At 25.3% G+C, this 17887-nt stretch overlaps 1 protein-coding gene across 1 annotated transcript; it reads left to right on the forward strand.

Annotated features, from left to right (window-relative positions):
- The first annotated feature begins 4249 nt into the window (after window positions 1-4249).
- Window positions 4250-11437, forward strand: LOC114125041 (testis-specific serine/threonine-protein kinase 3-like). The gene is made up of 3 exons (XM_027988516.2): window positions 4250-4626; window positions 7297-7746; window positions 10163-11437. Exons 1-3 carry the CDS (start codon window positions 4384-4386, stop codon window positions 10490-10492), a joined length of 1023 nt encoding a protein of 340 aa, XP_027844317.2. The 5' UTR covers window positions 4250-4383; the 3' UTR covers window positions 10493-11437.
- The last annotated feature ends 6450 nt before the right edge of the window (window positions 11438-17887 follow it).

Consider the following 17887-nt stretch of genomic DNA (forward strand, 5'->3'; position numbering starts at 1 on the left):
AAGTCAGACACAATTAAAATATTAAAAAATCATATTTTTCTTAATCCAAATTTATTCTAGAAAATTCCATAAACTCAAAAGATAACAATTTATTTTTACTATCATTATTATTTATTACTATTAAGCGATATTATACAAACAAATATCAATCAATTTTATTGTAAATATTTGTATATACACATGATACTTCAATCTTAAGTTTGTTTTATTGATTTTATTTCTTATTATTTAAATACAATGTTTTAATAATATTATTATTTACACGTAGCGATATTAACCTAGCTGTTAAAGTAAATTTTATCAAAAATATCATAAAAAAAATAATGTAAAAAAAATTTTTTAAACCATGTGTAATATGACTAAACTATTTGAGTAAAGAAAGATGTTTAGTTAGGCACCAATTGAACAATTATTTCAAAATTATTTATATGTGTTAATAGCTAAGGTACTTACATAGCCCATAGGTTCAAATATATGAGCGTAAAAACGTAGAACAATATGTCTGCTTCTCTAAATCAACATTTCAAAGTAAAAAACTACTACAGTAACTAGAAAAATTTAAAAGTTCTAAAAATAATAGATTCAAATTTCTTTTTTAAAAGAGTATTCATGTATAGTTACATCGTAATTATTAAAATTTATAAAAGATAAATTATTAGAAACGTCTTTCATTTTTAAAAATCGTCTTTACTTTGAACATCACAAAAAAATGTTTTCCACGTATAATATCCATTATAATGTTACTACTGGTATGTTAATTTAACAAAATATTATATTTTTCAACTTAATTTCCTGAGGGTATTTCCTTGTAGGGTCATATTTATTTAAACAATAGTGAAAATATAAAAATCAACAAAATATAAGACAAATAATACAAAAGATATGCAAATAACAATAATAGTTGTAAAAAATTAATCTAATTATATTGTAAGTTTAAACATGTTTATTGTAGAAATTTTAAGATGTGAAGTGCATAATATTACTGTAATTACAGCTTGGAAATTATAATTTTATCAACAATACTTTTATAAAGGCTATTTTTTAATATTTCATATTGTATAATCTTAAAACAGTTGCTACAATACTGTATACAAATCTTTTATGTGGTCATAAAATCTTAACTATACAAACATATAAAAAGTTGTCCATTACTGTACATCAGTGACAGATTAATACCAAACTGAGAGATTATGAAATTATTTTGATGTCAATACTTTAACTTAATTATACCAAATAGAATTTATTATTATACAAAAATAAAATATAAATGTATTATATTTTTTCTATAATATATCTATCCAAGATTTTTTTTCTTTATAGCATAATTAAAAAGTTGTATTTAAATGATAATTTAATACCTATGTGACTTTATATAAAATAATTTTTACTTTTTATAACTTAAATCATATGGAGAAATGAATAAATAAATATATATATATATATATATATATATATATATATATATATATATATATATATATATATATATAATAGTGTCATTAATGGATGACTTCTCACATCAAAGCTTTCTGGTAAATATGTATGTATTGCTTCCCTTACCACTTATTGTAGGTACCTCGTTAGTATAGTTTTTTCATTTCAAATAAAAAATCAAAAAAAAATCCTATTAGTATTATGATAGGTTGGTTTAAATGTTGTAAAAATCATTGCACACATTTTTGACCCATCGAAACATTTTTTATTGACAGTTAAAAAAATTATTAATTTTAAATTTTAATTGTTTGTAAATAGCTCAAAAGAAGTCAACATGATAATTTTAAAAATAAACCATGACACATGGAAGATGATATTATTACCACTTAATGAAAATATTTCAAGTTTCTACTGTTATTTGTTTTTGATTAATAACAAAATAAAGAAATACATTTTGTTAAAACTGGTTTGCTGGTCAACAGTTTTGTTTTTTCTTATAAAAAAAAATTAATGGGAAATTTTACTTGTGAACGGTTAAAGTATAAACTAAATCCAATTTTCTATCAGAAAACACCACCCAAGCGCCAAAGTTATTTTTACTACGCTAAAAGGTAACGAGAGACAAAAATATATACACTCTCACATCTATGTAAAATTAATACATTCATCGCTTTGAGTAGAATTTATAATTCTAAAATATTAATGAATTAATATTAATACTTCTATAACTTACCAATTATTATTATTTCAATATATTTTAAACCTATTAATTATTATTAGAGAATACTGCTATATAATTCAAAGACCATTTAGTATTTTCTTAAATTTCAATTTATAATTTTTAAATTTATATTATGGCAAAACTTTTAGTTTTATACACTCGCGGATTTATTCATAAGATGACAGGTATTTAAAATAAATAATTTTTGTTTTGAAATAATACACGCATATATTGTAGAGTAAACAGCGTTATGAGTAAATATAGCTTATTTGTTAGTAGGATACATGGATAATATTTCTATTGTTTAACTAAATGATAATAACACTCACTAAGACTAAATTAGTTTTTTTTAAGAGTATTATTATTACACAGTATATAGTATGCACAAATAATTATACTTAATATTATGAAGTTGTTGTTACTTTTAAAATCCGTTCTAGCTCATTAGTTGAAAACTCGGCGATAAATTAAATAATTCAACTATAAATAGGTACATTATTAGCTTAACAAAATAAGGTGATGTACGTATATTATTTTAAAAATATGAACATAAGAAAGTCCTAGGTTGGATACATAATAGAACGCACTATTACAATTAATTAGATAATCATTTTTTTTTTTTTTTTTAATCTATATTAATAAAAGGGAATGTTTGGGTACGTGTGTAGGATCTAACGTATCGTCACCAATTTTTTTACTGTTATACACTTATACCTGACAGTTTTCTGGAGGTTTAAGTATCATTTTTGTTAGAGAACATATCCAATATTTTGATATTTTCAGATTTTTACAGAAATATGTAATTTGTATCTAAGCCATACACCTTATACTACTAGACAGAAACTGTGTATAACAACGGTATTACGAACGGCATAACAATATCGCGCAGTGATGTAGGCCGTTTTGGACAACAGACGTTATATTTCTAATAATGATTGTAGTGTTTACCTATAGACTAAACACATTGTCTGCGCATTAAAAAAATGAATTTAATATATTTTACATTTTTACTATTAGAAATATTTTTGTAATAATAAATTGTGACATTAGGTAATTAATAAATCACTAATATATCATTAATAATAGTTGAAATAGACAATATAAAAAAACGCGTACCTACGAGTAATCGGGTAAACAAACAGTTCCCTCAATGTTGTTAGGCATTCCGTACCCTCATTGCTTAACTAGAAGTATAAGGTCTATGATCCAAGTTCTAAACACACTATTTGGTGTGGTTCGTATTGTTTTGAAAAGGGAACATAATAAGTTACACAAAATAAGTTTTGTGTCTCTTCTGTAAAATTTGAATTTCGACGTAAATATAACATATAATATTATAATATATTAAAATAATTGTTTAAAGCGTACCTATAGTTAACCAATCACCCACGACCCACCTCAGAATGTGTACCTATGTAGAATCGGAGATGAATCAATTATTTTTGACATATTATATGAAATGTGACAACGGCTCGGTGCTTCGAACGGTCCTGCGAGGTTCGAAGTATATACGTAGATCACTGCATTCTAACTTCAATGACTGATGTACTTAATCTTGAGACTCGAGTAGTTAGTATCCAATAATAGTAATAACTAATAGAAAAGTAGTATGTAAGTTAGTAGCGCGCTGATTGGCTGTATAATGCGAAAACCCACAAAATTCCATGCCCAATGTTGTTGTTTAATAATCATTATTATTGCTATTCATTTAACGACTTTATAATATTATTATATAATATATTTATCGGGTATAAGAATAACGATATTAATGACAGCTAGTATAAAATAAATGTAATACTCGTAAAACCAAACGATTGATAGGTACTCAAAATATTAAATACTTTATTTTTAATATTTTTACATAGCTTATTTTGAATAAAATCTTATTATCATTATAATTTTTTAATTCAAATTATGATTGACCTGATACATTTAACGTTACATTTTCTTAGATACTGACAACAAAAATGTACCTATTTTATGTATTTTTTTGAAATTTTCAGATGTTACAAGACCATTATACCTTGTTTTTAAGATGTTAAACTCATTCATTTAATTTAAAATAGGCATTTAACTAATATCTATAGCAACCATTAAATTTGTATTTCATATTTAATAATTACAATTTTCATAATAAATTACAGATCATTTACGTTGATATTATCCTACAGCTGCAGGGCAAAAGGTATCGAGTGAAAATTTTAAATAAATATTTTAACCGGACTTGAATGTTGGCAACATCTGACTCATCGTTTCTTGGAAAACACAAACTTCAAATATGGAAAAAAATTGGCGAAGGGTCGTTTTCCAAGGTTTACTTAACTAAAGTCGGAGATGCTGAAGACAAAAATCCGACAATGATCGCAACAAAAGTGATAAACAAGAATCGTGTTTCCAGTAAGTTCGTTGAAAAATTTTTACCCCGTGAACTCGACGTGTTGGTCAAACTCAAGCATCCGTACATAGTACAGGCAAGTATGAAGTAGGTGTGCTACATTTATTATTATATTCATCTTATAAAAATGTGAAGTACCTACGTACAAACATACGTACAGTATCATAAACGATGAATTAATATACAATGATGTTTAGGTTTTGAAATATATACCTAGTGATATTATTGGTACCATTTCCTTAATCACAATTTTCGTTGCCTACCAATTAGTTTTTATACATTAAAATTTTGTTTTTATTTATGTAACCTAAATATTTAACAATGGTATAATTTAAATATTCTTATGCATACTACTTGCGTCCGAGATTATTATCAGTAGGTGAGTTGCGTGCCGCCAAAAAAGGTTTAAAAAGGGTCATAGCCTATTTGCGTCCAAGAGTATCTTTTTAAAGCCTATTGTTATATCCTAATTTTTAATAGCATAAATTAAGTATTACAAAATATTATAAAACAGAATATATTAATATTACATATGATTCCACTAAATACACATTCGATTATATTACATTGGATTATCACAACATATTTAAATAAATACAATTATACCTTAATTTTGTTGTAATAATAATATGTTCTATACCTTTTCAGAATTTTTCGGAAGTTTTGGTAAAATAGTTTTCCGAACATTTTATACATTTTTACGCACGAGGTTAATATTAGAAGCAGTAAAAGTAATGCATGCGCCAATAAGGGAATAATTTTTGCCGTTTAAAGTGTACAAGTTCGTTTGAGTCATATGATTATGTGATGTTGGTACAGAGATCATATTTTTTAGATCATCGAGCTATAAATAATTTTACAATTTTTATTTGTGCACATTCCTTGTATATTTACTTTATGTTTAATCATTTTATGGTAACTTGGCTTATATTTATGAATTATAAAAAATTCTTTTATCGAACACTTAACAAATATTGTATAATAACATGTACTGAGAAATGTATAACACTGTGTTTGCTGATATTTTATGTTAGACTTATCAATCATAATATATGGTACATATATATCAAATCAGGTATCAGGTATTGGTTTTCAAAGCATTTAGTATTATAAATTGGTCTAGAAAACTAGAATAATATGGTCGAGTTGCGTCCCCAAAACGGGACGCAAGTCACCTGTTGAATTAACTACCTGCAGAATATGTCTTTAGTATTTATCCAAACACCAATATTTTTTGTTGAAATTATTTTGAATACATATGTAGCTTGTATGGTAAAATTTGAACTTTATTTAGCGTACTCGAAAAGCTCACCCACGCAAGTGTTTGCCGAACATGTAGATAGTTATTATTAAATTCCACCAAATAACTTTGTCATTCTCAAATAAAACATATTATTGGAATAAAGTAATTTACAAACATGAAATCCTCCAGTTAGAAACAGACCTACGCAATAATGAAAGGCGAATAACACTTCAAAGTAAACATTTTTAGTGTAAGCCCGTACTATACGAAATCGTATAGCTTATAGTAAATGTTTTGTCAAAAACATAGTTTTATTACTATCGATTTCAAAGGCACTATTTTATAGAATGTAAAAATATAGTCATCTAATTTTTTGTCACGTACGAATATCTTTTGTACATCAACAAGATTATATAAAATATATATTTGTTTTCGTTGTATCCGGTCACAATGCCTTAAGGCAATAAAAAAAATCTTTCATTTTACTAAAAATAAAATTATTTTGTTTAAAAAATGAAAATTTATAGGTACCTATATACATATATATATATTTACGGTGATAATATGAAAATGTTTTATGTATAATATTAATAATATAATTACCACGTTATTTTAAAACCCAAAAGAGATTTAAGAATATTATGTATGTAGGTATGCGAAATGTGTTCCAAAAATAATATTATACTGATATTCGATAATGAGGTATATACCATATCTCATAAGCCTTAGTTAATTATAAATCAGTTCTTTTCAAGCACAATCTTTTGAGGCTTCTTAGTTGATCCATCATATTATTCTTTTTGATGTTGTCCACAGTCTGATCCCAAATGATGATTCTTAGTTATGAACTTAGGAAAGAGAAATAAGTTACAAAGAACAAAAGCAGTTTTTCTAAGAACTAACGGCATTAAAGATGTGTTTTGAAAATTATTGGTGTTTGAAAATCTTCTGTCAGCGTTTTAAAGATTTCATTTTTATCAAAGTTCCGTTTTTTTTTATATATATAATCGATCAAACGGATAATTGGCAGAATTTTGAAAGTAAAGGTTTTCGTTTATTTTTCTCATTTTCTTGTTGATACATCATGAATTTATTGGAAATATTGCACTCTTATTTATATTTTTCTATGGACATTATACAATGTGATTCATCGTAATCTCGTACCAAAGCTCTAAACTTCAAAAACTATTTGATCGCCCAATGAAAATAAATAGGTGATTCAACTTTTACAATATTTAAATACATTAGCCATAGCCTATATATGTGTATATTTTAGTTTAGGTAAACCAAAATAAATTATGAATTCAAATAATTTCAACTGTCTTATTCAGTAATTATTTTCCAAAATCGTGTTTCAAACAAATTGGGTTGGGAAAAAAGTTAAGTAATAATAATATTTATGATTATACCATTTGCTGTGTATGGGGACGGAGGTCAGTTATTTTAATACATACCAACAATATTTTTGGTATTTCCACGTTGAAAGTGTGTGCTTCACTGCAGGTGTTCAGTGTATTCCAGAACGGTTACAAGATCTACATAAACATGGAATTCGCTGAGAACGGTGATCTGTTCACGCACCTGCACAATACGGTAATGAGCGAATCGCAAATCCGTTCGTGGTTAATGCAGATCCTGTGGGCGTTTATCTACATGCACACCATGGGCGTAGTGCACAGGGACTTGAAGTGCGAGAACATACTGCTGACCAGCAACTACAATGTGCGTATAGCCGACTTCGGGTTTGCCAGGTTCGTGGACCGAGGAAGGAATCCTGGCGCAGACACGTTGTGCGGCACGATGACCTATTCGTCGCCGGAGCTTTTGTTTGGCAACCGGCCTTATAACCCAGTGGTCGCGGACGTGTGGGCTATTGGTGTCGTGCTGTACATGATGGCCAACAACATGGCGCCATTCCGCGACAAGACTAAGGAAGAAATACACAAGAAACAGGTGAGCAGCAATAATTGCAATGCATACGAATAAAAAAAGGAGGAGGGTGGGGAAATGGGTACCACTAGCTGTACATTTGGTGATGAGAATATCATTGTAATGACTGTGTTAAATTTGAATTCAATGATATATCATTGTATACGAAAAGTCTAACACTAATATTCCGAGCGGAAACGATCAGTTAAGACGATAATATAATATTGTCATTATAAATATACGTATATTCGAAGATGTGTTTTTTTTTCATATTATTATTAAAATAATTTATTTTACTGTAAGTATTACGTTAAGTTGACTTAATTTTTTCAAAAACATCAAGTTTTTGAGTAAATATTATACTATTTATACGCATTCACAACCGGTGTCCGGTGACAATACAAACTTCTGATTTAAGTGAGAACCACTTAGTTTTTTTTTTTTTAATGTTCTAAATGAAATTCAAACAGGTAGTTTCTGAGACATTTAAACTTAGTGTACTAAAGAGTAAGGATAGTAGTCCATTTTGACACGTTTAAAAAACATTTAGAAGGATTTAAGAATAATATATGTAATAAGTTTTAATCTATTAACATTTTAAAATAATTTATAAAATTGCAGAATAACTATATAATATGTTAAAATATAAATAAATTGTCAATTGAAATCACATACATAATAATTTTAATTATTTTGTGTAATTACAACCAAATAATTTCATCTATTTCAATAATTACTTACTTAAATTACAAATTTTACTATAATGCATTGAAACATATAATCTGATAAATCATCAATAAAAATGTAATAATTGTTATTATTAAATTTTAGACTTATTATAAAACATCGCCGTCATTCTTAGTGATAATAACTTATAAATGGTTGTAGAATCTGAAAAACAAATCATTCAAGTTTTGTCGTAGGTTGATATATAAATCATTAGAAAAACATAGTGTAATATACTAGACAAATATGTACATTCGAAATTGCTTATTTTTTTTATACGTTCTATATTTGTTAACACATTTATTATTCTATCGTTTTCACTGGTATGACGTAACAACGGTGGTTTTACATTACTTTACGAAACTACTGTAATATACAGTGTCGACCACTAAAACTAAATTGTCCGTATATGATTTCATAGAAAGTTGTGTAATGTTCCGTGCACTTAAACTTACCATCATTAAAAAATATTTTATAGACAATACAAATATGAACTTTAAGTAAACAATTATCATTAAGACAAAAATCATATGATTTTGATTATTTTTATAATAATATAGGTTCATGTATTCAGTTATTCAATTCTATTCGAACTATTTACCAGACGCAGATTTAAAAACCTTTACGTAAGAGGCGGAAACTACATAAAAAAAAATACAATTATAATTGTAATGCATAATAAATTAAAGATAATATTTTAGGTACAATTTAATAAAAATTATGTGACCATCTTTTAATATCCATATGATCCAGAGGTGTTGTAGAAAAGGTCTAACGAAGTTGCGGTTCTTTCCAAAATTACAAAATAATATTAAAATTGTAATTTTTATAAAATATTTTTCAAAAGTCTGAAATGTTATATATTCACGTCATTAATATCTAGTATAATAAACGTATGAGAGATCTTAGTTAAGTAAAAAAGATATCAGCTAACTCCTAAATATCAAAAAAAAAAAAAATAAGATAATGTCTTTGATACAGGCATAAGCACTAATTATTTTTTTATCACAAAACGTCATTTTCTACAAAAAAAGATAACAATTTTTATTGTTATTTTATATTTTGTATTGTAATCACATTATACAGGTACATATTTATACAATTGTACGATTTTTTCTGGAATACTTTTTTGAACAGTCAAAAATCTCAAATCAAATAAATGTATAATACAACATTGCGTGCCTTCATTAATAGTTAAGAATTGAATGTTGTTCGTAAGTAAGACAATTTTTTTTTTTATGATACGGTCCTATTATAATATACAATTATATACTTATATTAGTATAAATATATTTTATACAATACATAATTTCAACTTTATCATTTTCGAATAACAATTGGAAACCTACTGTTCAACTTAGTTTCGTTGTTAGAAAACGAATGTAAGCAATGTATTGTAACTATAAAATATTATAAATAGTGTATATTATAAAATGTATTTCTCTTGCAAAACATTGTTTACATATTTTAGTATATAGAAAGTCCCATTCACCCAAATGTATAGCAGTGGTAAATTATTATATGTTGTGGTTTCACAACAAAATTTATTAAACAAATATTTTTATACATTTTTTTTTCTAATTTGTGTTATTAAAATATAATATTATATTATATGACATAACTGTTGAATAAAAAGCGCATTTTATTATTTTTATATCGACTTCGTTTGGATGAATTATGTATATAAAACACGGCCGATGTATTACGAACATAGATCTCTAAAAATTATGCATTCCGAAAGACATTGGGTCGAAGTAGACCATTGATAAATTTGACTGCAACGTTTCTAGAGCCAGATTACATGAAGCGAACAAAATTAAAGAATGCTTTGCAACATTCGTGGGTCAGAGAAGGCAATATCAAAACGCCCGTGGATGTGATCACAGCAAACGAATCAGATAGAGCCATTAATAGCAATCCTATAATCACGCAGACTTCATTAAAAGTACCCGCATTTCATTACCACTTATCAGAATACGGAAAAACGATTAGCAAAATTAACGAAGGGTTTACAGCAGTAAAAAAAAAAAAAAAAATAATGTGAATTAATATAGGTATTTAAATAGCGTTATGTTTGGTCTGTAATCAGTGTTCCTACAGCAATAATTAAGAGTACACACAGTGCATTACCTGTTATCATAGTTGGAGAAAACGACAAGCACCGTTAAAAAAAAATTTACAGAAGTGTATAAAATTGATTAAAATTAATTATTATGATCTTTGTGATAACATTTTGTTCGATAGAGTGTTACACATTTTGCATACATATTACTTTTAAATAAATTATTGGCAATCGAACAAACATGACTCTTTAAAAAAGTTCAATAGTGTTTTAGAAATAATGAAAATACTAATACCATTAAATGCTGATAAGTCTTAAGAATTACGTATAACGCACACGTTATTAAAACAATTGGTTTATTTAAAAAATCAAATTTTACTTGATAGCAATTAATTTTAGTACTATTTATGACAATTTTAATTTTTAAAGTAATAAAATTAATTGTTATCAAGTAAAATTTGAATTTTTAAATAAATAAATTGTTTTAATAACGTGTGCGTTATACGTAATTCTTAAGACTTATCAGCATTTAATAGTATTAGCATTTTCATTTTTTCTAAAACACTATTGAACTTTTTTAAAGAGTCATGTTTGTTCGATTGCCAATAATTTATTTAAAAGTAATATGTATGCAAAATGTGTAACACTATCCAATAAAATGTTATCACAAAGATCATAAAAATTAATTTAATTTTCATCAATTTTTTATACCTCTGTAAACTTTTTTTTAACGATGCTTGTCGTTTTCTCTAATTATGATAACAGATAGTGTAATGTGTGTACTCTTAATTATTGCTGTATGAACACTGATTACAGACCAAACATAACGCTATTCAAATATCTATTCAAATAATAAAAAATATAAATAAATGATAATATAAGATGTAATATTATGCTTAAAATATTAAATTTACTTAAAAAATATTATTATCTATGTTTTTATGCTACGATAGATTTAAACATAATTTAATTAGCTGATTGGGTGTCCATTGTGACTGAGTTTTATAATTTTTTAAATAGTTATTATAAGTATTTATGTAATGTTTAATTTTATAGAACAATTAAAATACTATATATTTTATTTTATTTAGATGGACAAGTCTGAAATTGTTATTTATATTTATTATGTACAATTTTTAAACAGAATAATTAATTTATTTTTAACATATTAATAAGTTAATGTATTTTTTTGGATAGGTACTAAAAATTACCTGCCTACAAAAGTATATTAAAAATTAATTGTTAGATTATTTTTCATAAGTTATAGATTGATGCAAAATAATACGTTATGTTAAATAGCATACAGAATACAAAATATTCGATTAAATAAAAAATAAAACAAATTAAAAAAAATATGAATAATATTTATCCATGAGTCGTGACATATTTTGTTAAGAATGAATTAAATTTTTACAGGAGAAAAAAATAAGTGGGAGTAAACTTTAACTTACCACTTTAAATATTCAAAAAGTGAAGGAAATTATTTTTCCGTTAGTTTTATAAATTACCTGATATTTTCTTAATAGTTTTTTATTGTTGGAACGAATCAATTTTTTCTAACTCATATTATTTGTACATTATTTCAAACAAGATTCAATCAATTTGAATACGACGAATTTGCACTATTCACTTTTCGAGGCTTGAGTTCATTATAATATAACAGTGTTACATATCAGTACTCTGCAAAGTCTCGTTACTAGGTATTTTAAAATGCCTAATACATTACTATGTTACATACTTCGCTTGTGTTCAATAAGTGAAAGTTTATTATACATTGCAGTATTGCACCAATAGTTTTGTACACGATGAACATAATATTATATGAAGTACGAATTTTGTAATAACAGAACGACTCATGTGGCATTTATGACTTCGGTATAAATGTTATTAATGTATTCGTCAAACGAAAAGTTTTTAACCGTATCCCATTACCAGCAGTTGGAGTCTGATATTTTCAAGGCAATATCATGTATATATCAAGGGATTAAAACACAAATATCAGTCTATATATTTTCAAAATATTCATTGATTCATGAATAGTGGGTAAATAAATAAATTATTATCTATTATTGCGCACGGTTAAAACGGCTAACACTTGTGAATAAAAACACATTTGTTGTTCATTAAAATCGTATGTAAATTACTATAACTACTTATATAATAAAGTTTTTCAATAAACTATTTTTCTATTTAGTAAATAATTGACCAAAATAATAAAAAAACACATTATTACATTTCAATCAATTTATTCTACAGATAATTTTTATAGTTTATTATTACATTAATAGTTCATACTCTAAAAAATTGAATAATGACAATTTATTTGGTCACTAAATTTACATCTTAATTCCGAATAATCGAATCTATTAAAAACCTCATCTTTAAATTCTATTCCATCCCTTTCTCCTAAAACCTCCTTCCAAGTTTTGTAGTATTGTTCTGCTACTTTTCCATTTACTAATCCATCGGAACATCGATCTCCACCTACCGGTTTTATTCTAGTTGGATATGAGCATTGCATTCCACAATAGTTATTTAAATAAAGTATTATATCAAACTTGTTGGATTTGGTTCTTTTGCTTTCTGGTATCAACGATATTAGATGAATAGCTCTACTTCTATATTCTTCTGATGAACAGTTAACGTATCGCCAATCTGGAGCGACGTATGCAGGACCAGCAATAGCAGCTGTAACTCCGGCTATACCTAAACCAGCACAAGCAATCATGCCAATTGGATTCCAAAAGTTTGTTGCACAAACCCCTACAGCAGCGGCCGTCACAGCGACACCTGCTCCGGTGACGATATTTTTTGCTGCTGTTGATGGATCTTCAGAAGCTATAGCAGTAGCTGTTTCGATATTAAATTTCCATGCTGATACAAAACAATATTTGATTTCACAAATAAAAAAAATTAAAATGAAGCTCTTAATTGACAATTGAAAATAGTTCAAATTCATAATTACAATAATTAAAACACTTTTCAAACACTGTGCAAAATTTAGTTATGAATAACACGTTTTAAATAAATAATGACTATAATATTTAATTTATTTAATTACATACCTTTTTATATAATTTTCATATCATTCATAAATTACTATTAATGAAATTATTGTTATTCGTTATTTATCCAATATTATCAATTGTTTATAGTATTTTATTTCTGTTTTTACTTCTTATAACCAGCAACTCAGCATAAACGTGTTTTCAATTACATTATCAGAATTTGCATCACGTATTTATTAAATGATTAATATTATCAGATGCATGTTATAAAATCGTATTAGAGTAGTTGTTGAAGTCTCATACATTCAAGGAAATATGATGACGTATTTATCAAGAAATTAAAACACAAATATAAGTCTAAACGTTTTTAAAATGTTCATTGATTATTTAGTGGTGGGTGGATAAATTAATTATCTGGATACTTTCAGTAAATCATAACTAGTATGTTTAAAAATTTAAAAATCAAATCCAATTTTTAATAATTGTTGGTTTAATAGTATTAAGTTTTTTTTAATACATTATAATTAAATAATTTAAATTATATTAGTAGCCATTGACCATCATGTCATTAAATAATTATTAAAAATTGAATAGTTATTGGGTCTTTTGAAGTTTATATGATGTCATGATCGCTTATTATTGCTACAAGTTGTAACTAATTTCAATATTTATTATTATATTATGTGTTACAATAATTTAGATTCAACGTATTATCAACATTGTTAAAATTTAAAAAATAAATAAACGAGACACCAACATTTAAAAAATATTAACGTTCTTTTCAATGATTAAATTTAACCTAACAAATAATAATTGAAAGGGGTGATCTGAAAAAACTGTAGAGAAACTCCGCGCGACCCTTACTACCAATTCGTAATTCGTGCACTGATTAATAATGTTGATAATAAACACTAGTTTTAATTCAAAGAAAAAAAAAGTCATTTGTAGTCATGACTCTGTGCAAAGGATGAAGTTAAATTAGAATTTAAAGTAATTAACAGATTAAACTTAAATGGATTTATTAATATGTATAAATATTTTATCCTAATTTATTTCCGGTAATAGTGAAGAAAAAATGCATTAATTTATATGTCGTATATTATTCTTTCATATTTATAAACATAATTCTTTAGTTCTTGCGATAACAATTAAATACATTTATAATGATAAAATGTTATATTTGCGTAAATTTTATTATAAAGGCAAGAATAAGCGATATTGAAATATTTTTTTTACAAATTTGGGTAAATTAATAATTATAAAGTTATACATTTTGTTTATTGTTTTAATTTTTCAAGTCCACGAATTAGCTTTTTTGTTTAATTTAATATAATTTATTAATTATTTTCAAAATTGTATAAGATGTACCATTTAATATTATATTGACGTTTAATTGATATATGTTTATTAGTTATATTGTCTATAATCGTACGATCAAAAACCTATTGTGAGAATTAAGGATCCCTCATTTCTATAAAGTTTTTTCATTAACTCATCTTAGTTAAAGGTTCAAGAGCTGAAAGATTTAGACATCTTTAGTCTTGATACTTCATAAATAGTTAAGAATTACAAAAAGATTTTTACCTGGTTGTAGACACAACGAGTCGAAGATCACTCTTGAATCAAACAACGAGAAAAACGGAGAAAAGGTATTGTTATTATTTAATTTTTTTTTTTTTTCAAACCAAATCTCTTGTAAAATATTTTATAATAAGTATTTTGGTATTATAATCTTTACTTGTACAAATAATTGCATATCTTTTATGTTTATATACATAATATATGTACTTTATAAGGTTATTTGATCAATGTGTAAGTCAACGTAGAAAATAATTCTTTATCAGGACGAGCAAATCAATTTAAAGCGAAAAATTGCTGAGTAAGGCAATGGTTGATAACAAGGCATAGTACGTAAATAAGTACGTTATGTAGTTTTATCTAATTATTCTATTTTAGAAATCTTATATTATAACCGAGTAGACGCAAGACTAGGATGACTGTCGTTTTTCTGTCTTTTCTGATCAATTCATTCAATATTGAATAACCGCTTGTTATCATGCTAGCCATATTATAATTCACATACAGAACAGAAAATGACGTAAGTCATAAAATAAAATATAATGATTGATGACCCCCCTTCCCCAACCATATACTAACAATACTTAATTTTACAGTAAAAAAATTTTAATTTGTAATTTCGACCAGCAATTTACAATTATTTATTTATTTATTTTCACTTTACAGCTTACAAGTGATAATTATTATTTTTATAGTTTTATAATTATTTTAGTGACCAATTAGGTACCGTCATAATTATATTACTACCATTTATTCTAAAAATTATTCCAATGGTATAAAAATTCAAATTTTATCTTTGTTGTTATTTTTTAACTGTTGTCAGTTTACATTTGTTTCAATAGATATTTGCATGAAAAAAATGTGTTCCAATAGAACAAAATAATTAATTAAAAAAAAAATATTTCTGTCATTTAATGCTCATTTTATCTACATCTACATTTGTTCCATAATATATTTGTATTTGTTCCAACTTCAACAGGACTAAGGCTGTACAATAAATTCGGAACTAAAAATAAATGTTATACAATTTGACACATAATAGTCTTGGACTAAAGATTAATCAAAACATAAACTTGTGGAAAAAATAACGAATATAATATGAGAAAAAATAAAAACTGTCAGTGTACCTGTATGTTAGAGAAAAAGAGCTACATAATACTAATAATATATATTATATGTGTAGTAATGTAGTATAAACTCTAATAAAAATATATTATATAGATAAATTTTAAATTACATTTTATTTGTTATAAACCGTTAAACGATCATATATATTAGATATTAATGGATACAGTGTACCTACCATTATACAAAATGGTTCACCAAGCATGTACAATGTACATTCACTGTTTTCTTTAACAATGAATTCATTTAAATTTGATTTTTTTTTAATTTTTAAGTATCTATACGTCTCAAGTCTAAAATGTTAAAATACATAAACTTTTTATACCATTTCAAGAATATTTTGTGCGATGCTAACTAATGTTTACAAATGAAAACTACCATTTTTCAAGTAAATTATTAAAAAGATGACTATCAAACGTTTTATTATTTGTTAAAATTGTCAAAGTATAATAAATAATAAATGCTAAATTAAATTTTATATTTTTATAATACCATTTTTCAAGTATATTATTTTTAATATATACATTGTACTGTATTAACTCGAAAGCTATTCATTTAACTTTTGATTTAAACAACTACATCATCATTTTTAAAAAAAAATTAGCTGGTTAATAATTTACAGTACAAAATGGTCGATCTCACGCCGTCTTAGGAGAATAAAACACTTAATCAAATGATGGAAAAAAGTATATTATTAATTAATATAAAAATCTGAAATGTGTACTGTTAAGTGTTGAGAGTTCATCGCTAATGCGAACTTGACACACACACACACGTGGTTGAGGGACAGTGGCACCATAGCAATTGCTATATTATAACATTTCTTATACGGTATAATATAATCTAAATAAATTAAAATGATTGTCTTAAGTACTTTATTATAAAAAAAAAATTCCAAAAATAATAATTTCAATAACTTAATTATTAAAAAAAAGTTCGATGAAAATGATTGGGAAATCAATGTATAACATATTTCATATACATGTACATGAATGCCATAAAGTATAATGTATTATGTATAGTTTATATTATATTACATTATATTTTCTTATTTTAATAGTTTGTTGGTACATATAACATATGTTTGTAAAATGTAAATAACATTACTTTAAAAGACAAATGTGTTTTATATTTTAACACAAAATAATATTTATACTAAATAAGGATAAATTATACAGTAATACTATTTGGGAGTAAATAATATAATATTATTCATGATCCTCGCAGCTTTTTCTACCTCTGATATTACATTTAGAAGCAAAATAAATATTATTTTTGAAATTTCAACAGATGAAAAATAAATTTAAAATATAACTATAGAGACAATTAAGGTAGCAAAAATGAATTTTCTTAAATTATTAAACAGTTAACAAACATTCCCTACATAAAAGGTCTATTATGATTACCTATTTATTAGTTTTATTTTTAAATTGAAATGAATAAAACTGTACCTTTTTGTTATATACCTACCTAATTATTTATTTTACTATACTTTTCTTTAGTATAAAATTGCTTTTAGATTCTGAGTTAAGCAATGAATGTATTTAATTTACAACAGTGTTTCATTTTTTTTCTGTCTATCATCGCCTTTTAAATGTTTAGGGGTAATTTTCATTATTTTCTATTATGCACGGTATAATTTTCTAAATATTTTGATTCATTTTAG

The sequence above is a fragment of the Aphis gossypii genome, chromosome 1, assembly GCF_020184175.1.
Source record: "Aphis gossypii isolate Hap1 chromosome 1, ASM2018417v2, whole genome shotgun sequence".
Taxonomy (NCBI): Eukaryota; Metazoa; Arthropoda; class Insecta; order Hemiptera; family Aphididae; genus Aphis; species Aphis gossypii.

Coding starts and splice junctions, on each gene's coding strand:
- LOC114125041 (XM_027988516.2), top strand. CDS start 4,384: ATGTTGGCAACATCTGACTCATCGTTTCTTGGAAAACACAAACTTCAA. Junction 4,627..7,296: donor AGCATCCGTACATAGTACAG/GCAAGTATGAAG, acceptor GCTTCACTGCAG/GTGTTCAGTGTATTCCAGAA. Junction 7,747..10,162: donor AAGAAATACACAAGAAACAG/GTGAGCAGCAAT, acceptor TTACGAACATAG/ATCTCTAAAAATTATGCATT.